Source organism: Anser cygnoides, chromosome 19, assembly GCF_040182565.1.
Source record: "Anser cygnoides isolate HZ-2024a breed goose chromosome 19, Taihu_goose_T2T_genome, whole genome shotgun sequence".
Taxonomy (NCBI): domain Eukaryota; kingdom Metazoa; phylum Chordata; class Aves; order Anseriformes; family Anatidae; genus Anser; species Anser cygnoides.
The window spans coordinates 9,543,878-9,568,826 of NC_089891.1; the positions used below are offsets into that span (position 1 = coordinate 9,543,878).

The 24,949-nt window shown below is 45.3% G+C and overlaps 1 protein-coding gene across 1 annotated transcript in view; it reads right to left on the reverse strand.

Moving 5' to 3' along the window:
• Positions 1–3,963: 3,963 nt before the first annotated feature.
• The window catches only part of CACNG4 (calcium voltage-gated channel auxiliary subunit gamma 4), a 41,327-nt gene continuing 20,341 nt past the window's right edge, over positions 3,964–24,949 (reverse strand). The window contains exons 2-4 of the mRNA XM_048064602.2: positions 13,907–13,990; positions 9,242–9,382; positions 3,964–7,990 (exon numbers count right to left, since the gene is read on the reverse strand). Coding sequence (XP_047920559.1) covers positions 7,452–7,990; positions 9,242–9,382; positions 13,907–13,990 — 764 coding nt within the window. The 3' untranslated portion in view covers positions 3,964–7,451. The remainder of the gene's footprint in view (positions 7,991–9,241; positions 9,383–13,906; positions 13,991–24,949) is intronic.

A 24,949-nucleotide genomic window follows, 5' to 3' on the forward strand; every position in this document is an offset into this window, starting at 1 on the left:
GTGATATTTAAAGGTCCCTTGCAACCCAAACCGTTGTATGATTCTCTGATTCTATATTGCAAGAACATATTTCATCAATTTAAGTGAAACATTTTTCATTTGAGAACATTGAAACAAAATGATTCAGCATTCCTTCCTCCTTATTCTTTCGCTGGGAACTGTTGACATAATTGATTTGATTTCACATTTCTTCTGCATCTCCCAGGACTGCGCTGTCCCCAGGGCTCCCCCTTCCCTGTAGGGTTTGCCTTGCCCTGACCACAGCACTCAACTCCCGACTGCAAATTGAAAAAACCCTTTCCGACAGCAACCCTCTGCTGTACCCGTGCAGGGTAGGCTGCAACAGAAATAAAACACTGCAAATTTTCACAGAGGTGAAGCTAGCAACTTTTGCTATTTTTGCAGTTGGTTCATTTTTGTTGTTGTTTTCTTTTTGTTCCTTTTGCATATTTTGTTCTAATACCAAATCTTTCAAGTGCTTGCTTTCCTACCATCCAGGTTTGCCTCAATATGTAAAGCAACTCCAGTGGCCGTCCTGCGCATCCTTGCCTGTTTTTAGGAGAGACTCCTGTTCCCTGGGACCCAGATGTGCCTGGAGCCAATCTCTCTCCTTCGCTTTGATATTCCAGGTGATTATAAAACTAATTTGATGATAAAGTCAATGCAGAGGCTATTGTGGAGGTGACATTACAATTGCAACGTCAAACTGATGAGAGTGACAGTACCTGAATGTCAAAACAATGGTTAAAAAATGTCAGTGGAAATCTGCAAATATCATGTTATCGTGTCAAGATAATGTCAAAGCTGCTCGAGTGCTGTTTTATGAACACCCCAATTTGAGGTCAAAATACAGGTGCAGAGGCGCGAGCTCAAATTAACGAGGACAATCCAAAGCTATGAGTGAAGGGTGAAAGGTGAGTGTGGTGAAAGGGGAGAAAATAAAAAAATGTGTTAAAAAACATTGGTCCAAAGTAGCTGTAATTGAAATATGATTTAAAAGGGTTCACCTCCCTCTGGTTGACGAGCAGCAGGGCTGGCTGGCACCCTTGGGAAGCGGGTGACAGGAGGACGCGTCTGACCCCAGTATGGGCAACTGGTCCTGCTGGGAGCTGAGCACTGTGGGAAGGAGGGAGGGTGTGTGGGGCAAAGCTGGAGAGGATGGGGATGTTTTGGCATCCCAGACACTGAAGGGGCTGCCAGGACACCAGCCCCTGGAGCAGGAGGCCACGAGCATCCCTCCAGCTTGGTGTGGCTCATGGGGAGCAAGGAAGGATGCTTCGGGGCAACACCTGCTGAGGGTGGTGCTGCGTAGCATGGGCCATTTGTGCCGATTCCCAAAGCTGGTTTTATACTGGAAGTAACAGACTGATTTGGGGAAGTGGCAGAGCAGGGCTGGAGCACTGAACAGTGCCACCAAAAGGAGGGGGCCAAAGGATTACTGCAATTAATTACAATTACAAGGTGCTGAGGGCCCTTCTCCGTTACCTGACTCCCACTTAGCCCCTGGCACTTATGTTTTCCTCAGCAAGCAGCTCTCTGCAGGGCGTAACAACGATGGCAATTTTCCCTGGGGTTATTTCCTTTGGGATCAGCTGAATGTCACCGCTGATGTGCAAACGGCTGGTGGGGCCCTGTGCTGTGCAACGCCTTGCATTAGCTGCAGCAGCCAGAGGAAGGCTGGTTCTGGTCCAAAAGTGGACGCTCCAGAAGTGGTTATACACGTTGAGTACACTACCCACTTGCTGAAGGAATTGTGTTTCAAGTGGTTGATGGCACTGTGCTTTCTGAGGCATAAAAATATTATGATGTCACACAGAGAGAAATATTAGAGGCTTGCATTTCTATTTCCTTAACCACAGCCAAGAGGTCACATGAAACTGGAAAAGCCTAAAGGGAACAGACTTTAAAATAGAAAAGGAATGCATAAAAAAATGTTATGCCATTTCTTTTGAAGTAGTCTCTTGTTAAATTTCACTAGGTGTCAGTCCATCCTGGGAGCCGCATCCTGACTCCACTTCCTTGGTGCTGCCAACTCCACTGGTCCTCCACAAGCTGAATATGCGAAAGTGTTTGCAAATGTGGGCACAAAGCAAGGTTGCTGAGGAAGCAAGTGCTAATGATCATGCTTTAGATTAATTACAACCTACAAGGACTGCAGGGGTGGGAACTCATTAATTTTTTTTGTTGGTGAAGGTTTTTGTGTCTCTTCTAGTGTTGGCAAGGATCACACTTTCTGCTGTCATTCAGGTACCCTGACCTGGAAAAGTTCCTCAGGGTTTGCTTTTTATTTTAATTTTATTTATTTATTTATTTATTTGAATTTCCTAAATATACCCAGGAAACAACTGAAATGAAAGTGAGTGTGAGCAAGCCTGGAAGAGCTTCAGTGCAAGAGACAGACACCCCATATCACTGCAGCTAAGGAGAAATGTCCCCAGCCCAGAAGGGTGACCTGCTGCCACCCATCCCTGGGAGAGAAACCCAGGGATGTCTTTTGGGGGGTTGTGCATCCACAGGCTCTGTTCTCCCCATGCTCATGGGGGATTTCTGCCAAAAAATGTCTGGCAAAACTGATTTCCAGAGGAGCAGAAGGCTACAGGAGGCCCCCAGGGCTGTCTGCACACCCAGAAGACGGCGGTACAGCATCCTCGAGGAGCGGCTCCTGCAGTCCCCCTGCCTCAGCTGGTGAGTATTCACATTCAGAAATCTGTATCACATGAAAAACGAACAGAGTATTAATGAGGACCTGTTGGGAAGCAGGGAGGGTTGTAATTAGTGGCACTTTAGCAGCAGCAAGTGAGAGAGGCATGGTTGGTTGAGTTTCTCCACTGGAGAAAATGCTAAATGAGGTGTCCCAAGACCAGCCACTGCATTGTTTTATCCCTGGCAGAGGCGTTGGCTTGGCTCCATTCCCCAACATCTGCACATTTCTGTATTTCTTCCAGGCCAGCCTCACTTCTTCCCACAACCAGCCTAACCAAAACCTGCAGCCCCCTTGCAGAGCAAGAAGACCCTTACCAGGTGAGAATGACCCAGGGTGGAGCAGATTGGGCATGTTCTCAGCTCAGACACATTTTCAGCAAATCTGGGGCTGAGATCCTTTCTTCACAGAAGGAAAGAGGAAAATCTGTGTGTGTTTTGGTTTGCCATACAAAAAAGCAGCCCCCTGCCCATCTGCCAGGTGTCTCAGCAGCACGGGTCCCACTGAGCGCGGGGCTGGCCGTGGCCTCCCTGCGGGCTCGGTCTCTTTTGGTAGTGATCGCCTTTTTGGTCGGTAGCTCTGGCGAAGCCGTAAGATGAGCTGCCCCGCAGACAGGTGCCGAGCACTTTTAGGTCTGTTTTATTTTCAGCACCTCCCATGTTTTCTCGGTCCTCAGGAAATGCCACATCCTCCTCGCTGGCCTCTTTTTTTCCAGTTTCCGGAGCCACAAGGACTCCGCCTTTGCTTCCCCCTCAAACAGCATCACTCTTCGTTAAATCCCACGTATTTCTGAGCTTACAGTGGCTCCAGGTCTGGGTGTGGAGGCATCTGGGCAGGCTGTGCTGCAGGCCACACGTGTGGGCAGGCGGACACAGGCACGCACGCTGCCTTCTTCTTTAGTCTGGAGGTGTAGGAAATGGGAAGGGAAAGTTAAAAGAAGTATTTGAAGGAGACACCTTGCAGGCACCTAAACCAGAGTGTGTTTCATCTGGGCCATGCTTAAGCTGAAAACCAGAAGTTTTGTTTTGAGTTTCCTACCCAAATGCCTGGAAATGATGTGGTAGCTTATCCTGGAGATTCCTTGGTCTGTGGAACCACGAGAGTATTGTTTTGTCTCATATTCTCCCAGTAACACTAACCAGCTGCAATCAGAACAGATAGAAATGTTAAAAAATAAACACAGATAGCTCAGCTCGGAGGATCTGGAAGTTAAAAATCTAGATACCTTTCTCCACACAAACCCAAATACATTTAAAATGGTTTATTTAAAAAGTAAGGATTAAGTACATTATACACGGTTGTGATTACACCAGCAGAACTGAAGCACAGTGGCAATAACACTTTAGAACTGCAGACAGAAATGTAACCTCAAGGGACGTGATATATTAGCCCTTGTGGATATGTGATCCATACAGAAAGGAAAGGAAATATAAAAATAGTTTATTGTTAGTTGAATGGGCATATGAAATGATTCTTGTCTTACTCCTATTCTGTGTAAGAAACCAGGAAGAGAGGGCTGACTGTATACCTGAAACTTTTTTTTCTTAGAAAATGGAATCTGATCCAATAGCATTTCTTCTTAGGTCTGCTGTTACAGCGTGTTATAGGCTATTACCAAAAGACCGATATTGTTAATGATATGATGATGATATCTGCGGGCCTTATGGAGAAACTGGGGCTAGTTTGTGTTAGATGCTGTCCAGGGATGAACAAAGAGACGTGGAGGAATAGCAGAAATTTTTTGTAAACTGTCACTGTGTGATTTCAAGAACAATCCCATTCCTTTCAGATACGTCACTACTCTTCACGTCAGGAAAACTGCAGATTTTTCAGCTTTGTCAGGACCAAAGTTTTCTACAGGAAAAGTGAGTTTTGGAGTTTTTTTTTTTTTTTTTTTACTCTAGTTGTTAGATGAAACAACAGCGTGCTGCAGTTTGACATAGACTGTGACTTTCGGGACATGAAATCGCAGCCCCCATCCTCCCCAGGGCCAGAAGTCCTGCTCCCCGTTACCCCCGGCGCCCTTGCTCCCTGCCCGGGCCGTGTGTCCAGCACCACCCCGGGAGCACTTCCCTGCTCCAAGTGGTTTTAAACACATTCACTGGCAAATGGTGATTCAAAGAACAAAGTCAAGGCGCAAAGCAAACCTCGCACCATCCGCTTTCGCTTCAATGGACATGAGTTTAGAAAAAACAGCCTATATCTAGCTCCTGGTTTTCAAGGGAATGGTTTTATTCTTAATTACAGTAAACACGGATGAGGACTTATTTCTAACTATTAGTTTATTAACACAGTGGGAAACAAATAGTTCTGGGAAATTGCACTTGAAAAATACATTGACTATAATTAGATGTAAATTAATTAGCACTTAGTATGACACACTAATGAGACAGAAGGTTTTTTCATTGCAAACTTCTACTTCTATCATAGCTAATCAAAGTATTTTAATATTACGAAGTCTCCAAAAGTAGGAAATAATTTATTGTTTGAAAGCATAAAGATTCTTGTAAAAAAAACCTTTCATCAAGAACTTTAATAATTTTAGAATTCTTTTACGTTGTCCTAGCCGAAAAGTAGGTAAAAAACAGTTTTCTCATCTGCCTCTGTTTGAATTTTTTTTAAAAAGCTTGTGTAATATCTTTCTTCATAGTGTGTTGATACAGAAAGTAGCACATTTTCTACTTTTAAATAGTTCCCATTGCTCCATTCGCATTAGCTCTCAGAGTTCAGAGGTCTGAAAAAAGATCCCAGCAGAGTTTTAACCTGAATGGAAAATCTTACCAAGCAAGGATGAAGGCTCCAGCCCCCCTCCGCTGGATGGTTTGCCAAAGTAATGCTGCCACTCTGCCAGGCTGAGGGCAAAACTGAGCAAAACAGCTACTAGGGGAAGACTTTCACTTAAAATTGAGAATTGTGTCTTGGTTCTTGCAAGGAGAGAGGGCTAAGCAGGGGTTACTTGGGAGGGAGAGGCTCATCTTTTGGGGATGTTAAGGCAGCTCCTCCAGGGTTTCGCTGGAGGACTTGGTTCCACCGGCTGAAAGCCTCACATCCAAACCACCACCGCATTGTGACGCTGCTGCCACTGCAGGGTGAATTAAGACTAAAGAGGTTTTAATGGTTTGCCTGATATCTCCCAGCATCAGCTTTCCAAATCATGCTTTTTCCTTGTCACCACGTTTCTAGTCTTCTGGTAGCAAAGTTTTTCAGGACAAAAAAATGACAGGTATATTCAAAGGAACCTACAGGAGCTAGATGCTCCTCTCTCATTGCCCTAATTCATCGAAGGGGAATCGGGCACCTCATTCTCATATGGCTTGGTCGAGTGGTCACTAAAATTAATGAGTACTGTCAAATTATATTACCTTAAGTCAGGCCCTTGAGCTTTGAGAATCCAAGCCTAAATGTAAAAATGAAAGCAGAAATTTAAAAGAAAAAAAAGATTTCAGACCCTTTTAGAAACATACAGAAGCAAAGGGTGCAAATCAGTCTCCCCCTTAGGTGATGCATAGAGTTTCCTGTGGGCTCTCTGCACGTAAGTAGATTCATCATTACAAAATAAATTAAATTAGGCTGAACCATCATTTCCATCTAAAAGCAACTATACCTTGCACCATGCGGCACTTATTCATAATAAAAAGAGTTTAATAAATATCTCATAAACGGTGATTATTTTTGTTCTACTTTAAAAAATACAAAGTCGTCATCCATTCTGTTAACGCTCGGTTCCCGTTGCTGCAGGAAGTTTTGCTAGTCCAAACGCATTAGCTTCTCATCTTCTTACACACATTGCTCAGGTATCTTAGTTTCCAGTAGCGTTAGTGTTGCACTTGTGAAGCAGTAAGGAAATCGGGGATGCAGTCGCAGGGAACCGGCGCTGCGCCCGCATGGGCCGCCCTGGCTCAGCTCTGCTCCTCGCCCTGGCTGTAAGCAGTCTATAGGGGCCTGCTCCTGACAGACAGCACTCAGCACCTCGCCGGATCAGGCACTAGGGCTAGTCGGAATGAGAATTCAAGTTTTCTAAATGTTAGGCAAGAAATGATGTTTGCAAATATGCTCAAGTCCCACCTACTGTAATCCTTCCCTTGCTAGGCGTTTCGTGCTGCGCCCACCCTCGCTTCCCCACCCGCACTGCCCTGAGGGACGCCCTCCACACCCAGATAGGAGACCCTTACTGCCCCGTCAGGGAGTCCGTAACGCTCAGCACACGGATGCTTTACAGTTTCAGTAGCACAGATCAGTTTTAGTGTCGCCTTCAAAAATATTCTTCTTTTTTTTTTTTTTTTTTTTTTGGAAAGAGGCAAAGCTTACGCAGTGTCAAACGGAAGTGGATCACTTGAGGAGTAGTTCGTATTCATCCTTGGGCTTGGTTATAAATTATAGTTGCAAGTTTGTAGTAAGGGATCTCAATTTAGAAAAAAAAATTGTACAGCAATTCTTCTGTAATCCTTTAAACACACCGGTGGCAAGTCCTTCGCAGTTTCTTCAAGACTGTACACACTACAAAAGTGCAGGGACATGAGCTACCTTCATCTCGTGACACCAAGAACTGAAAGAAACAAACTCCAAATAGCTTCAAAAAAAGCTACAAGCGTGTAACATCTTTATGTTGGTCCAGAGGTTCCCCACTTGCTGCCTCAACACATGCCACAATTAAAGAGGTGAGAGGGTATTTTCACATCGCTGCTTCTCTTTCATGACAGATCTATTCTGTTTTGATAATTCTTCAGAAAGCACAAGGAGTGAAGGTACTTCAAACAGGTGTCGTTCTCCTGTTGACCATATTGACGTGGAGTCCTTCCTTAAATTCCTTCTGAAGGAAGTTGTGAACCTGCAGAAAACTGGCTTCTTGGTCTGCATTGTAGCTGGCAGCCGTGGTAACCTTCAAGGGCTCTCTGGAAAGAGTGTACATGGAAATTTCATTCATGGGAATGGTGCTTGCTATCTTCATGCCAACCGGAGAAATGTCCCTAGATGGAGAAGGCTCTGTAGATCGAGAACTGGATCTGGACCTCCGCCTCCTGTACCTGTAACTTGGCATCCTGGCGTAAGGAGAACTGGAAGAAGTCTTAAGGAATTCCCTCTTGGTCTTAAACCTCAGCTCTTTGTTCTTCTCAATATAAATGTTCACAGCCAGAACACCTATGGTTTCAGCCACGATAAAAGACAAGGCTCCAAAATAAAAAGACCAACCATAGTTGTAATGGTTCTTTTTGTCCTCATCTCGCTTGTCACTTGGGTCACCTGCATTGCTTGATATGTAGACAATGATCCCTATGATGTTACTTAGTCCTAGAGAGAGAAAAACAGAAGTCAGTTGTTACGTGGTTGGGCAGTTAAAATACAAGCCATGTTACTTTCTGGACCTGAATGGTTCTAAGATTATGCCCAGGAAATTGTATTACATTTATTTACTCTTTTATTTATCTAATTATTTCATTTATTATTGAAAACAAAACAAAACAAAACAAAAACAAAAAACAGACCCACATCATGTGGGTCTAAATATTCTAAAAGATTCAGCAGGATTTGTCCCCATTTCTTCATTGGCGTGGTGGAAAGGAAGCAGCATATGGGAGCTCTCTAATATTGTTAGTTGGGCTTCTAACATTCAGAATAGTAATAAAAATACATTTTGAGCTCAGGGCTATGGCTGTTCACCTCGATCAAGATAAGTTCTCTTCCACCTTGTTGAATTTTCATCTGAATGTAGCATGCTTAATCTGAGCTTCAGGGAAGGCTATTAACAATGTGCCCGAGTCTCTCAGATGTTTCTAGTGTGAAAAACATGCTCACCTAGCACAGGTGATTTTTTTATCTGTCATCATATAAGAGGAAAAAAAAGGTCCTGGCTGTAAGAGTTGCCTGATTCAGGTTTTTATTTAGTTATCTAATGTTCAATAACTTTTACGTAGTGTACAAACTGCAAGCTATTGGCTTTAGCTTCCTGGAATTTCTTTTTCAAGAAAACTAAAAGCTTCTCTAGAATTTGCTCATTGTAGAGCTTTGAAAACATTTCTTTCTTAAGAAATGTGCCTAGCATGATGTTGGTCATGCTCTTGTTCCAGGAAAGGGATACTGGGAGAGACCTGCCCATGAGCTTTTCCATGGGAAGCATCCGTCCTTGAAGCCTTGCGCCCAGCCTGAAAGCTCGATCTGACTCATTTTCCTTGGGCTTGCCTTCATCAGGAGTGAGCAACACAAACGGGATTTCCTGATTTTTATATCAGCAGATCAGCAGCGTAAAGCTGCAGGATCACGCGATGCCCACCTGCAATGAGAACGCCCTGAAAGAATTTAGGCTTTGGGAAGGAAATTCAGGGAGTGGAAGAAGAGCCATGGATGTGAGGCAGTGTCCTTCCATCTCTCCTCCCAGCTGGGCTCGGAGCACTGGTTGCCCCTTGGTGTTTTTGGGTTCCTGCCCCTGGCCAGGCCATGCTGGGCATCTTGCTGGGCTGGTGGCTTCTCCACCAAGTTGCACTTTTGCATTTTCAGTTCCCAAAAGGCAGCACTTCTTAAGGACTCAATTTAAGGAGAACATACCTGCTGCAACAAAGAGAATCCCAGCGCTGAGGATAATGTTGTTTTTGCTGTTGTAAATCCTCCCTGCTCCGACACAGAGCCCTCCCAGCAGCAGCAATATTGTGCTCAGGATGGGGAACACACTGGAGGCACGGACGATGCCTGAAGAGGAGATAGGAAGCAAAACATGACAGACAGTAATCATTTCAGATGCCTCCTCAGGTGCTAGTGCAGAGATGACCAAGTCTCCAAACCCCTGGCTTTTGCTGCAGCTACCACAGATGCTGCATTTCTGGGTAGGTTTTTGGGAGCCGAGGTGGGTGGCCAATGTTGCGGGGGTACTCTCAGTTGAACACCTTTAATCTTTTTTGCTTCTAGGAGAAAGTCCAGTGTTATTGTCATACCGTGATGCCACCAGAACATTGCTGGTAAGTGACAGCAAGTGCCAGCATCATGCAGGGAGCGGCACTGAAAAATTCATGGCCTGGCTGCGAACCCTGCAACGTCTGGGGACGGCCTCGGCAGAGGATCTGCTGCTTGGTACACCCGTAAGGTGAGCACAGCTAACAGCCCCTCTTTTCCTGCTGAGTATTTAGGACTTCAAAACCTTTCAGATTTCTATGGAAGAGATTTTAACAAGTGTATGCCGGGTGTTTGTGTTTAGTTCCCTGACAGCTAAGTGAAGTCGTTTAAAATTCTGTGTGCTTCAGTCCATTCATCAGCATGGGCTATAAAATCCCTGCACAAAAACCTAAACCACCACTTTGGGCCAGCTTTCAGAGTCAGGTCATTTCTAGACTAGGCAACAATGGAAAGGGAAGCAGTAGGGAGGGAACAAAAGGACTGAGGAAAGATGAACAGGTGCTAGAAGAGAGGAGAATGTGCTCTATAAACCAAGGGGGAAAACCTGGTAGGAGCTCCTGAAAGGGGTTATGCTGTTACACGGAGAAGAGCTGGGTTATCTTGTTGTGTGGAGAGGATGTTTTTGAAGAAGTGATCAGGTACAGGACAGTGCTGTGGGCAGCAGGGTTGCCCCAAAGCCGGGAGTGAGATGTGGGGGAACGGCAGCAGGAGCGGTGCAAGGGAGGGATGCTCGGGGCTGGGGGGCAGAGGCTGGTGTCAGGGAGGGGTGCAAACCTCACGGCACACTGGGAGGATGTGGGGACCCCCAGGGCTGGGTGCACGGTGAGGAGCAAACTGCCAAAAAAAGGCCATCTGGAGCATCAGCGGTGCGGCCTCTCCTGGGTGCCATCTTCCTGGGTGCCATGCACCGCGAGCGGCGCTGCTTCCCGGGGAGGAACGGCCAGATGCTACAGCTGATGCTTTCTCATCTTACTTTTGATGGCCGTGGCGTTCCCAATTTAGTGAATTGCTTTCTAACGATTCCCCTGGTGACCAGTGGCAAAACTCCCGCTGACTGCAAGAGGGACAGGGCTGGGCATTTAATAACAGCATTGCTTTTGTGTGCGCTGCAAAGCCCCCAGGAGCCCGAGCGACAGGCCCAGGGCTCATTAGGATGGTGCAAAGATAAAGCAAAAAGACAGCCCCTGCCCGGGAAGCTTGTGCCTGTATCGATCTGCAACAGCGAGAAAAGTACATCTCCTACCAAACCTGGCAACGGCGCTGCACACGTCCTTTACCGAGGGGGCATGTTCTGACCGCAGCTAAACCCAGCTCCGTCAGATGCGTTATTACTCAGGGAGTGTTTTGCAATAATTGGCACATCCAAGTAACGAGGATGTGAGGTCACTGATCAAATCCTGCTGAGGGCCGAGAGCCCATTCTGCTGCCCTGGGCGTACCCCTGCGTGCGGTCGGAGGTAACGGTGCTCTGACTTTTGGTCGGTTTTCAGAGGCAATTATTAGAAAAAGATTTGATGTCAGACTTTGTTTATGCTCCCTGACATGAAGGCACCCCAAATCACTGTCTATCGGTGTCCTGAAAAAAGGCTGCATAGGCTTAAAATCTGCTGTGGCCACTCCTTCTGGTATTTTCTGATATTTTATCTTCAGGCTCTTTATACTGATTTTAGTTAACTTAAAGGGCTTTCCTAAAATGCTTCAGTGATATTGTCAGAAGGGACTTCCCAGACATGCCAAATATACTGGGTGGGTTGTATTACATCTAGCAAAATGCTCCAGAGATAATTTTTCTGTATTAGGTAATTAATGTGAAGAGAAACAAAACATACAGCGTTCTCTTGGGTACAATGGGGACTTTTAGCTCTGAAATTTAAAAGGAGGCCCATAGGTACCATGTGGAATTTACATATTTCTCCCAATACTGGTAATAAAATGACAGCACATCAGAAAACATTAAGGGAATCTGGTTTTTGCTCTCTCCCCTGCTTTTTTTTCCCCCTTGTTTACCGTCCTGTCTGTTTGCATCGGCTGCCGTGTGGGGCTCTGCGCTGTGACACCCCTGGGGAAGCGCCGCAGCGGGCTCTGCCGCTCAGCCTGCAGGGCTGCGGGCGCTGGCCTTCCTCCCGCTTTCCTTCTCCTCCGAAAGCAGGAGGTAGGCGACCCAGGGCGCTGAGCAGGAGGAGTTAAAGCTTCTTTGCACGTGTTTGTAGTCACCGTGGCTCCCGTTCCTTTGGTTTTGCAGGGAGCAGCCTGAAAAGAGCAAAATCCAGACTCCTGCTCCTACCCACGCCCTGGACCGAAGCCTCCTGGAATCAGGCATTTTTTCACTGATTTCAGTAGGGTTTTGAACTGGGGCTCAGTTCTGCTAACTCCATCTCTTTACACTTATCTGGAGTCTAGGTTAGCTCAGTATCTGTGGAGCAGGCTGAGAGCCCGCATGCTGCCCTTTGAGTAGCACAAGATGCACACAGGGTTGGTGACTTCATCTGAGCCACACTTTTCCCTTTCACCTCTCTCAGGTGAATGGTAAGTGTTGCCCCCACCATGACACTGCCAAAGACTGATGCCAAGGAATGGCTAAAAATCCTGGTGGCTGATACAGGGACAGCAGGTTGCAAAGGTGTGCAGAGGGCAAAAATGGGAAGGAGGGCATTGTGTCTCCTGTAAACGGGACGTGAATACCTCTGTGTCTCATTAGACAATGATTTTGTCCATATTACACATACATATGAGCTCATTTATTCTTGATTTAGGTACATAACCTTTCAGCAATCTCTAAATCAACTGTATTCATTTTAATTGAAGCAGGAGTTTGCTTTCCAGAAGTGAAAGCAGGGGAATCCTATTTGTGCAGAATATAGAGGGTGAGCTCCCCTCTGAGGGTGGAGTGCCTCGATCCTGATTTTGCAGAAGACATAAAGGGTTGGGCCAACTGGTTTTTAAGGCTTGCACATAGCCACTTTTGAAAACAGCTTTTAGGATCATCAGTCACAAGTACACTTACAAACAATTTACTCATCTCTTGTCTCACTGAGCAGCTGTAGACTGTTTTTCCCAGTTCTATCTTTTCTCTAAATAAAGAAGGCATAATACACTTTTATCAAGATGCTACTTAATTCATCTTTCCTTTGCAGTCCTTTTACTAATGATGTTTCTTTCCTAAAGCTGACTTGGCATCAATTTCACATTAGTTGCAAGGCTTTACATGAAGGATAAATGCAGCCGTGCTCATATTCTGCTAGTCTGCCATCGCCCAAGCACTGAAATCATGTCACCCAAGCACTATGGCTGATCTAAATTGACAAGAGTAAAGATGAAAAAAGATTCAGGTTTTCTGGTAAGCAGACTCTTTCAGAGAGATTTTTTTTTTCTTCTTGTCTTAGCAACCTGAAGTTGTTTCCCAGAAGTGAGCAGAAGGACAGAGTGGTTCTCTAAGTGGTGTTTCAGGTAATTAATAGCAGTGTAATTGAGGAGCATTTTGCTTTGCTGGATGTCTCAGCCAGCAGCCTCATTCATTGCTCCCTGAAGCCTTCCCAACACCTTGTGAACTGCAGTTTCTTTCTCTTGTAAAAGGCATTGCTTTCAGCTCTGCTGGTCAGCTCTTTTGTACGAAAGAAACAACTAGGCAAGGCATCCAAGGGGAAGGGGAAATCTAACTCAAATTTTGCAGGATTCATGAAGTTTCACACTCAGGTTCCAAGACGTTGCATATCAACTGAGCGAGTGGTCGCTGGGGGAAAGACAGAACAATTGCCCTTATTTCAAGCACCAGATTGGTGGATGAAATGACTTATGTGAGGGCTTTCACACTGGCACAAAGCACCAACGGCCAGCTGCCCATGCAGAGAAACCACAGCCTACATTCATATTGAGATTTTGCTGTTATCTGAAGAAATTTCAGCTTCCTTCCTAAAATGCAGTAATTTCACTGCATGGAGAGGTAGCTCAGAGCAGCTGCAAAGGACGAGGCTTGCATAAGGGCTAGATTTAAGCAATAGGAAAAGCTTCCCCATGGGCAGGAACCCACTCCTCAAACCAATTTTAGTACAGTAACCAGCTAAACGCTCCCTCTGTAAAATATCCTCTCTAATCTGGGAATGACAGCTGTGGTTTTCATTTTGAATATTTCCATATAATTTTAAGAGACTGGGCACCACAACTGTCTGAGTTCCCATGGATGAAGGAAACCCTTAAAATGAAGGACCCTGAGGTAGGGCCAGGCCCTTGCAATAAATAAGACCCTGACTGGGCTCTACAGAAGAAACACCCAGGCAAGTCTGTTGATCTGTTAGTTCTGTGTACCACGCATTACTTTTCAACTTACGGAGAAGGTACTCTGAGCTGTCATGGTCATAGTCATTGTCTTCAGGGAAGTGGTTGATTCGGAAGCAATGTCCTTTGTAGATTCCTAAATGAAAACAAAGCAAACATAACACATATGCAAGAGAACCAGGTAGATGGGCTTCTGCCAGCTCTGCTTTATTTCCCTTTCCTATTCCTGTGGAGAATAATTTATGTATGCAACTGATTCGACACTGATCTTTTATGCCATCAAGAAACCATCTCTTGGGGCATAAATTTTGGGCAGGTTGGCCTGAAGCCTAACTGCAGGAAGGGAGAGCCAGGATTCCTATGTTCTTTTTCTGAGGTCTGCCACTAATATAATTCTCTTGATGTTTTTTAATCTCTCTGTGCTTTACTTTCTTAGTGCCCTGCTTATTCTGCAAGGATACCAAGTTTGTAAAGCTGCTTTTTGTTCCTGGTGTGACTGTCACTCCAGGTCCCTGCTCCAGGGCTGGGGCTCCACGGCGAGGCTGTATGGTCCTGGTCCCCAGTGAGGTGCTGCTGTCCCTTATCAGAGCTGCTGGGTGTTGAACTGTCTGACGCCTCTTCAATTACTCTCTAGGCTTGGAAAACAAGTCCGTAAATCTCTTTCTGCCGTAATTTAAACCCGTTTGTCCCCCTCAAGGTTGGTTCATTTCCTAATGGCCTATTTGCTTAGTTAACTGGGCGCCTGTGCAGCAAGTCAGGCCGTGAGCACTCCTGAGACCTGATGGGGCAACGCCGGAATCGGATGGATGAACCCCCCACTTGGCTGAACAAGATGAAGTTCAGCACTTTGTCCATCTGCATAAAGGTTTGCATCCGTGTTTTTTATTACTTTCTGTCACGACCGTACCTCGCTGCAGCCGGTCTCAGCTGCAAGCTGAGTCTACTGCTGCAGTGAGCTGCATGGGGAGGTCTCCCCAGAGAGCTTCCTGCAGGAGAGAAGCCCTGAGGTGTGATTCTGCCTTGGTGCTTTCATTATTCATTAACCAGCGCTTTCGTGCTCAGGAGCATACATCACCCAGGATGAGTTATCCTCTGCACAGGAGTTTCGGTGCTTACAGCTCTAGCTGGCAGAAGGATTTAAAAACCATCAGTTAATACTGCTTTAACAGAAGCACAGCTGCAGTCTGTAGGATATAACTGTGGATTTATTTCACTACCTATTACCAATGATTACAAAGATCTCAAAAGAATTACTAATCCGCAGGATTTCAATTGCACCCTGTGAGTGTCAACTGCAGGTTTGCTACTACAGCGCATTTAATTCTTCCAGCAAATGATGTAGCTACTCTAATTTAGGGAATGGCTCAGGCTTTCCCCGCACAGCTTTTCAAAGGCTGTGAACAACACGTAAGTGGCTCACGTTGGGTGTGGAAGTGACACGCTGGTGCTGCCCGCGAGGCGGCTGAGAGCCTGCCAGCCGGGCGCTGCTCCTGCCGCTTGCCTCCCGTGCGTCCCACTGCCATCGGCTGGTTTCTGCTCCTTGTGGCTCTCCAGCAAGGCAATCCGAAATTCAGATTTTTAAAGATCCCACTGCTTATTTTTATGGAAGCTCACACAATGAAATTAAATTCCTCCCAGCGTAATAGGGCCCCTGAGACTGGATGGTCATTTCTTTGAGCCTCTTCACTATGGTGGGCTAATTTAGAGGAAATACATTCAGAGTATGATTTTTTTCTCTCCTATTCAACAAATAAGTTAAATCATCTTCTCACCCTAATTTCCTACAGAAACAGGCTTTTCAAGGACTCCCTGCTTTTGTGGATATAGACGGGTTTGTCTTTCTGTCTGTATGTACTTCTTCAATAACTTTTAATTTAATTAATTTTTCCAGAGCTGATAGAAAAGCAGAGGTTTCACAGGTAACAGAGCTCCCACAGCTTCCATGTGAGCAGGTGGGAGCTCTCTCCAACTGCTGCTGCTTGTTGTCAGACACCAGAGCTCGGGCAGGGATGACAGCCCATATAAATGTCCTGCTTCCAGAAACTCAATTAAGAGACAAGAAGTCTGCAAGACTGAAACGTTCCCCAAGCATCTCGTGTCAGAGTACTGACGGATTGATGGGGGGGCTGGCCTCTGTAAAATGGCCTTATGTTATTAAACTTCTGAATGAAATGGGCCCCTTAGCAGAGCTTCTCTTACAACAAGGCCACAAAGCCATCCCTCCTGCTGCAGGGCTGAAACGTGCCAGCAGGACAGGATGGGTTGTGTTAGCGTCTGGGCTTCTCCCGTGTTGTGGCTGGAGACCTTCATTTCCTGCTCCTTTATACCCACGGTCCTTCACATAGAAGAATATCACCAAGTCTAGGAGACGTGGAAAAAGATAATCAGCCCCAAAGAGAAAATTGTAATGGTACTAGAGAGTTCCTTCCCACTTCCAGTTTTTAGGGATTTAATGATTGGTCGTTCTGGCCAACATTTTCATAGAAAGCACAAATGGCTGTGAAATTTGGACATGTATCAAAGCCTGGGAATCCAAAATATTCTTCCCAATAATTTTGCTGTTGTTAAGATCATGGATCAGGGTTCTCTTTAGCGCCTACAGTATTTAATAACTAACAGCAGCCACAGACTGGATAATTTTTTTCCATAAACTTAATAGGTGTCATATCTCAGTGACAGCTTATTAAATTCTTGGTGAGGATTGAAGTTGCTATCAAGAACTCTGCTAATCTACAGTGTATTGAGGGGTCTTTAAATCCCCAAAGTACCAGCAACAAAACTTTGCTAGGAAATGTAACAGTACCTTTTTTTTGTAACAGTGGACTTTGAAACTCAGATTTGGGAAAAATTAAAAGTAGCTGGGCTGGAAGCTATTGATGTGGTGGTCAGCTTTAAAAGTACAGTTTTACTTGTACGTAAATACAGAAGTAGCACCCCCCCCCCTCCCTGAGTATTGGTGGAATACCCAGCTCCATGCCCTAGCATGTAAAACAGTGCAAAAGAAAAAAGGAAATGCTCGTATTAAATTCACTAACAACCACTCTACAGCATCTACACAAGGTCAGAACTCCTTGAAGCTCTTCTCAAAGACTTCATGGAGGATGCCTCGAAAAAATACATAGACAAATGTGGCCACTGGTTCCCACTCAGTAAAGGCACCCACGGGCTATTTTCCACACCAGGATGTGACGTGGAAGGGTGATTTTTTCTTTGCCTGGGAATGGGGATACAGTCCCTTAAATCCTTTGGAGGAGAAGATGGAATATTTAACTTGTACTTCTGTATCCACTAGAGAGAGATAAATAAACTGCAATCACTGCCTAACAGGTACTAAAATATTGAGAAGCACTTCTGGATACCTCTTGAGAGTAAGATATAACGTCCCACCGAGATGCTGTAAGTATTATGCCTTTCTTTGAATGATTACTGATATGTTTAAATGATGCTTTTAGAAATACAAATATTATAATGCATTTTTCTCCTCATAATAATAACTTCATTCTGCATTCAGAGCCAGGATTTCAGGATCTGGGTTAATGATAAGGAAGAGGCAAATTTTCTGAAGTGTTGCTGATGCTGTAAGATCTTTTTTTCCCACTGGTTGCAGCATACTTAGTTGGCATTTAAAAACTGCAAATTGTTTCTGACTCGGCTTTGCTCTGTGTTGAAGGGCTTCTTCTACAAAGGTTAACACTTCTCAACCTCACTAAGTGTTCAGATACCTATAATCAGAATGTGACGTACTCAGATAATATGATAAGGGGGGGAACTGTAGTGCCTAATCAAGATTAAGCTTTGTTTTGGGGTTTGGGATCTCAAGTACACAGAGTTTTCAACAGTAAATCAAAGCAGTGATCCCAAATTATGGTGACATGCCGCCTTCTCCTTGCTCTTTCCCAAATAATCCTTCAATAAAGCTGCCTGTACTGTTGCAGAAGTGTTCGATGGGGTTATATGTTTTGATCACTGTGAGCAATGTTTAATGCTGTAGGATGCAAGCTTGACTAAACTTCTTTTCCTAATGTCGGATGCATTACATGATCTCATCATTGCTGGTCATACTATCGGCCATTTCTTTCAAACAGCCATTTCCCGTGGTTAGTATTTGTCAGTGACAACATTCCCCGATGCCCTGGAAGTGTTTGCACAAATCAGCACTGGAAGATAGAGTGCTTAAATGTCTGAAGATATTTGTCAAGGCTGTACTTTTATTCCCCGCCCCCCCCCCCCCATCCTGAAAACTGTACCCAGCGAGGTCTTTCCAAAACATAGCGTTCTGTTGTCATTTAAAATAGGTTTCCACCAAGCAAGATGCTAGCAGCTTTGCAGCAGAGGACCTTGTCTGCGGGGTACTTCTGTCAATAGCAATTTCCGTCTCCCGGCTCTGAGCACGAGCTTTCGGGAGGCGATATCTGATAGCGGTGGGAGACACATGAGGATAGATGGGTCTAGCTGCTGCCTCCTCCATCAACAGCTTCTGTAGAGCTGTTGCTTCATTAACCATTTCATCTACCAGCCATCTCGGCCGCCTTTGGTGGTAAGACTGTGCAGGGTAACAGCAGTTTGGGGATTTCTTTGAGAAGCCTTTCTGGTTTTCTCACAGGACACCAGGCATTTGCTGCCTCCCTGGGTCAAACTCTCTCCTGTCAACGTGCCACATTCCTGTAGGTCTTGAGCAGCTACAGATACCGAGAGCACACCCGTGCACACTATTAATAGAGTTAGGCAGACTTTTCTCCTTAGGGAGGGTCTGGTGATGGAATGAGTGCTATGAATGTCAGGGCAGGAGTGCTTGTGTGGCTGCACTGATTACCTGCAGGCAGGTAGGCGCACCAGGCGCCCGGCCAGCCCCAAACCACACTGAGCAGCTGATTTCTTTCCCGCAAATGGGGGTCTTCTGGGATGGCTTGAAGATATGTAAGGAAATGGTTTTCAAGATCATTTGCCAGCATGTGTTCCCAGTTACAACAGATACAAGCTTCAAGGAGCTGGCTGTGTATTAAACATAAGGCGATTAGCAGGGAACCACTGGAAATTTGGGCCACTGGCTCTGCCTGTTGCATTTATTCTGTGATTAAACACTGTGCTTCGGTTCTAGAGCGGACCATTAGCCTGATTTACTGCAACACTGCAATATCTGAGTGTTTTGATGACAAATTCTCAGAACTTATCAGCACAGAGCAGTCTGACCAACAGCACCACAGCCCGTACCTCTGTTTTACAGGCAGAGCGGGGCTTTTGTAACTGAAGTTGCTTGAAGGCAGTGTCCACCTGAGCAAAGCCACACGGGACTGGGTTTCCTTAATGGCATGGCTTTGCGCTTCCCTTGACAGAAGTGGAGAACCTCTATTTATAGTGAGCGAGAGCGTGTCAGGGCCGGACGCTGCCAGGAGAGAACAGAAGCAGTTCTGTGGTCGTTTCCTTAGGAAGACTTCTCTGCTGACAAGTTCTGAAATCTTTTGCAGTGTGATTTGAGCAATAGTGAGCAAAGGAGAGCAGACATGCCAAAAACGTTCCTCTCCGCAAAATTTGCAGTACAGCATCTATCAGTGCTCTGTGTTCATTTCTTTGATTTTCTACCAGCACAACCCCTCTGCCTCACTGGGCTGACACACAATGGCAAATGTTGCTGCTGAATTAACCTTTTTTTCTCTTCATTTCTAGTCATAAGATAACCTCTGTAAAGAGGAATGGGTGGTGCACCTCCTTGTACTTTCAAAACCTGCCCTGTGGTCAAACAGGGGCAATTTTGGGCCTCTCCACACAGCCCACAGGGAATAGAATTAGATTTTTTCTTCCTGTAAATCGACACTTTCTATGTTAATTTGTCCAGAGTTTGATGATTTGTCTCCCACTGTTTGCTGACAATCTCACAGGTCTGTCCTTAAGTTACTCGAGCAAGCAGGGCTCCTGTGAGCCTCTGCCAGAGGATGCTTAATGCTGTTATTGCAGAAGAAATCATGAAGTATTGATGCAGGTCGTGTGCAAAACACACCCCGCGTGAATTTGCTACCCCACATTGCTGCTGTACCGCTGCCTTCATCACCAAGAGGATGGAGCCAGCAGAGCTAGAAGCCTTGGGAGGTTAAATACCCATTTATTGGGTGTCTGCCTTTGGCTGTTGCGAGATCCTGGGGAAGCTGGAAACTTGGAAGTATAGCTTGTTTTTGAGACAGATGCTGGCTGACACCTCCTGAGTCCTGACAGTCAGGGAGATTTTTGTCCATTTGACAGTTTGTATTTTTGTTTCCTCCCAAAGGTGAATTTGATGAGGAGCACTGCTGGTACCTGGGGTTATTGTCATATTTTGCCAGGGTAGGGCTTGTTTTCAGAAAAATGCTGGGGACCTAAAAAGATGGATAATTCACTTATTTCTCATTGTGGGGAGCTGAACTGCTAACTTTTAAGGAGCAGGGATGAAGGGCCAGATTCTGGTGTCAGTGCTGTGGACGCAGAGCTGTGTCTCACCTACTAATGGTGATATCTGAATCGGGTCTTCTCCCTTTCTTTGCTCCTACTTTACTTTCTGGGCAAAAAGAAAATGATTTAAAAATGTTGAAATGTATGAAATTTGCCCCACTTTCTTCCTCAAGAGCTGTCAGCTCTAACAAACCCTTTGGGTTCTGCTTTTGATCTATTTTCAATTGTCTGGTGGGCAAAGTAAAACTCCTCCTCGAGTCTCTTATTTTTCTATCTTCTGCTATGACATGAATTTCCCCCTTTTGCAGTCCCCCCTGGTGCTGCCTGCAGATGCTCCACTGCTCACTGCTTTTCATCCCTCCCCTCAATGCCACGTGAATGGCTACCAGTTGCTTTACCATTAGCCTCACTCCACTTTTCTTACCTCCCTATAGTAATTAATGCTCCACTCTGCATTTATCATACACTCTCTATGAGAAAAAAGACTGCCTTATGCCACCAGTATTTACTCCAGGACATTATCATCTCCTCTCACCAGCCTGTCTGCACTGTCACATCCTGTTGCCTCTTCTTGGTGCTCTACAATTCCCAGCTAAAGCCCTCTCTGTTGGAAACGGAGGCAGCTCACAGCTTCTCCTCTCGCTGTACCCCTGCAGAACGAAGGATGTGCTGCTCTATTTCTTGCATTGCTTTTTTCTGCAACAGTCTCACAATGCAGTAGAGTTCATGCTCCACATTTCTGAAGAGCCATCCCTGCTGACTTGGGTGCCGATTTCAAAGCCCTAAATAGCAACCGGCGAGGTTCCTGCTTGGGCACGATGGCCTTTGTGTCGTGACCCACCCTGTTCTTTTCTAACACCCTTGAGTTTCCCATGGCCCACATGTGGCATCTTAACCGATGTCCTCCAGACATTGGTGATGCTCACCACTGCCCAAAGAAGTTAGGCATATAGGAGACTACATCTCACTTGTGTGGTGAAGACATCTGCTGTTGCGTGGTCACTTCTAGTTGCCCATTGAGCAAATTCATTCATTCTGCAATCCAGGACATAATGCACCAAATACCATGTGTACAATCTAGTAAAGCATCCCCAGATCCTGGAGTACCTACACCAGAAGGCATCCAGGCAAGTGCCTACAGAGGCTCGGATGGTTTTAATTCACGTGGGTATACACAGCCTCAGCAGCCGACCTTCTGTTTTCAGCTGGGTAAATATCAAAGATGTTGTGGATTTGTATGTCTGTATACAACATGAACAGATGCAGAAATGACGCTTTGCCAAGGACTTCTTTAAAATTCTACGACTGCCTTTTGTTCCATTATGAGATTTTATTTGAGACCTTGAGTGATGTTAGGAAATCTGTGGCAGCGAAACTCATTTCCCGAAGATTCACCTCACCTGCACATCTGGGAGCTAATAAAACACATCACAGTGTCTGGCTGCTGTCCTTTGAATTCTCTTCAGTCATTACAAAACTGCTGCCAAAAGTACTAAGTGTCCTTGTACTGCCACAGTGAATACCAATAGTATTGGGGAAATGTAGGACAGCAGCAAAGTAGATAAGATTTGATTGTATGTTACACGTTGTTTTGTGCTACTTCATTTCCATTTTCTTCGAGTGTTCCTCTCATAAGCCAGCATTTTGGCCACAGAAGTCATGACTGAAGTTATTCAGCAATGCTCCTGTTCCTTTCCCAGCTGCCTTTCCTTAGCCAAGCTGCAGATGAAATAGTGTAATGGATTATTCCACCCCAGAAACTCCCGTACAATGCTGACAGCCTTCTTACTACTATTTGCAGTTTTTTTCCTTATTAACTATATCCTTTTGTGCTGCTTCTTCGACAGCAAATTGGGGGAAGCTTTAGGGGGTTCTGTAGCTTATTTTAGTCTTTTTTTGTTGTTGCTCCTTTTTATGGACCTTACTGAGGGAAGGAATCTGTTTTCTAGGAAGAATCACTGACATGCTTTCAGCCCTGATGTTCAGGTTGCATTTTGTATCTGCATAGGAATATAAGGGCAATTCCGTATCCTGGGTATAACATGATTTTTTTTGAGCAACGTTGGTTACGGTGTTTGAGGAACTTTTTAGAATCAGAGCTGTTAGCCCTGCCACAGCGAGTGTTCCCATGCCTGGCTCGGTCCCAAGAGACTGTCAATGTTTCTAGCTGTCATGGGGCTGTTAACTCACTTTTCTATGTCTGCTTTTCTATATACCACAACGCCCCACACTTTCTGTGTTCTGCCTTCACACCTCGTCTCGTCCCGCATCTCATGTGGCAGTCCTTTAGCCCGGCAGCCCAGAAATTTGTCTCACTGCTTATTTCCATACTTTGCTCCACTGCTACTTTGCCAAAGCTGCTTCTGGGTGGCTCATATAATAGTTCTTTTAAAACGATTTGGAGCTTGGCTAGAAACCCCCATTAGAGTTTTGTAGCTGGCTTTTCTACCTTGGCTAAAATTGGTCTAACACGTCAGGGGTTGGCGTCGGCTTCGCAGGTGATCATCTTCACCCAGCAAGTCCATCTCCAAGGAGTTTCCTTCTCTTTATTACATTCTGATCCCAAATGCCTTAATTTAAAGAGGTACTTATCAATAGTGCTTTTGGCACAATGCATCAGAGACTTGTTATTCACAGCTGTAACTACACGGTGGCCATCATAGCTCCAACACCTTAGACAGCAGCAGGAAATCAGCTGTGCTGGCCTATGTGCTAGCTACGATTCAGATGCATCTAGATTTGGACCCAAACCTACTTTTCTCCCCAGTGCTCTTGACCCTGGCATACACTCACTGGTACTAAGGCTGCTCATTCAGGCAGTTTGCTGCCAGTCTATCAATCATTACAAGAGGGCTGAAATGCCAAATTTTACTGGATGCAATTCTGAGAACAGATAGTCATTCTGTCTGATGAAGCGTTCAGATGCTGCAAAATGACAAATCGTGTTTATTTTCACATTGTCAAACTGTGCTTATTTCCTGTGTTGGCACAATTGGAATCAAGTTTCCCTTAAGGGATAGTTTGGTTTTCATCCATCTGGTTTCCCTTACTTCAGTATGCCATCAGTTCTCCCTCATTAACATGGTGATCAACCAGGGCTTGATGGTCTCACCTCTTACAATCACAGCATGTCTATAAAGCCTGTATCATGGCTCATCACTACCTGGGGGAGGAATTTAAGGAAATGGACATTCACCAAAGTCCCTGCTGAATTTATAATTTGAGACATAGTCAAGGTCACATCTGGGGAATAAATACTGTTCTTGAACTAGATGAAACACGCCCAGCATGTGTGATGTTTTGTCCCCTGTATCTTCTGCAACCTCAACTTTCAGACATGTAGAGCCTTGAGTGATTGTCTTCTCATTCTTAATTCATATTTTTAGATCCTCTTAAGCCTTTTTTCAGGTTCCTTCATTTTGCAACAGACAGCGTTTTCAGTTGTCATACAGAGGTCTAAAATTTAAGAAACAGCTCTCCAGAATGAGGACCCCAGTAATCCTTGGAGGGGGTGTTTTGGGTAAGGATGCACCTGACAACTTCTGTAATGGGAAAACTCTCCAGATCTAGTCATTAGGAAAATGGTTCATATTATTCATTCTTCTTGTGCTATCTCCTAATATAGCAGAAGCTTACAAGGCATCACATAATTACTTCTCTGCTTACAATCAGCAATTGTCTACTCTAACAGCAGTGAATGTCTCTAACTTTGTGTCTGGAACTGAACTCTTCTGGCTCTTCTTCGCTCAGCTCTGTGGGAGCAGGTTGGTCACACACCACAAAGGTTTTTCATGGAAAAAAATTAGAAGATTACATTGGAAAGTAGTGATAAAGAAGCTCATTAGTTTAATGTTGGGAATATGCAGAATATTTGGACACTCCTGGAATCAGGTAATCTTCCCCTGTCTCTTCAGTCCATGGAGAGTCATCATAAGATGATGGCATTTAGAAAAACATTTGGATATTGAAGAAGCAATAGGGGTATTTCACTACATAAATCACTTTAGATGAAGGCAATGTTTGCAATATGCCCGTCTTCATAATGCTGCGACCTTGAGTTGGATGTGCATTCATTTTGGAGCATGTCTTCCTCGTTTCTATGCCAGCTTGTTGAGTTATACATAGAAGCAAAACCTCTAGAGATTGATCATGCACAATCAGTGATGCGGGACTGAAACAAGGCAGATGATGACAACGGGGAATCTAAAGGTTAGGAGAAAGGGGTGTAACTGCCAGGTCCTGCTGATGGCTGGCTTTGGGAAACTCAAGGCAAAGGTTTCAAAACCATCTGCATGAGGTATTAGTGGAAAAGGCCTGTAAGCAGCAGGAGAGTGGAGGGTGCAGCTGTGGCTGGGCCACTTCACATATGGGACAGGGCAGGCTTGTCCCTCAGGGGGACCTTGCGAGGGTGGGAAAACGATGAGCAGCTCTGTGAGAATAAAGACCTGGGGCAGGAGAAAGTGAGCTGAAAAAGGAGGAGGAGAAGGAGCGCTTTGGGGCAGAGTGGGCAGAAAGGGGGGTGCTTTGCAGGGGAGGAGGAAAGGAAGTGGGGGAGATAGAGCTGAGGAGATGAGGAGGGTGGTGGGTGGCTGGAGACGAGGAGAGGGCCTAGGAGGAGAGTGGGAGCTTGGCAGATTGGTGGTGCCTGCAGAGACAGGGACCATATGGTGACCTG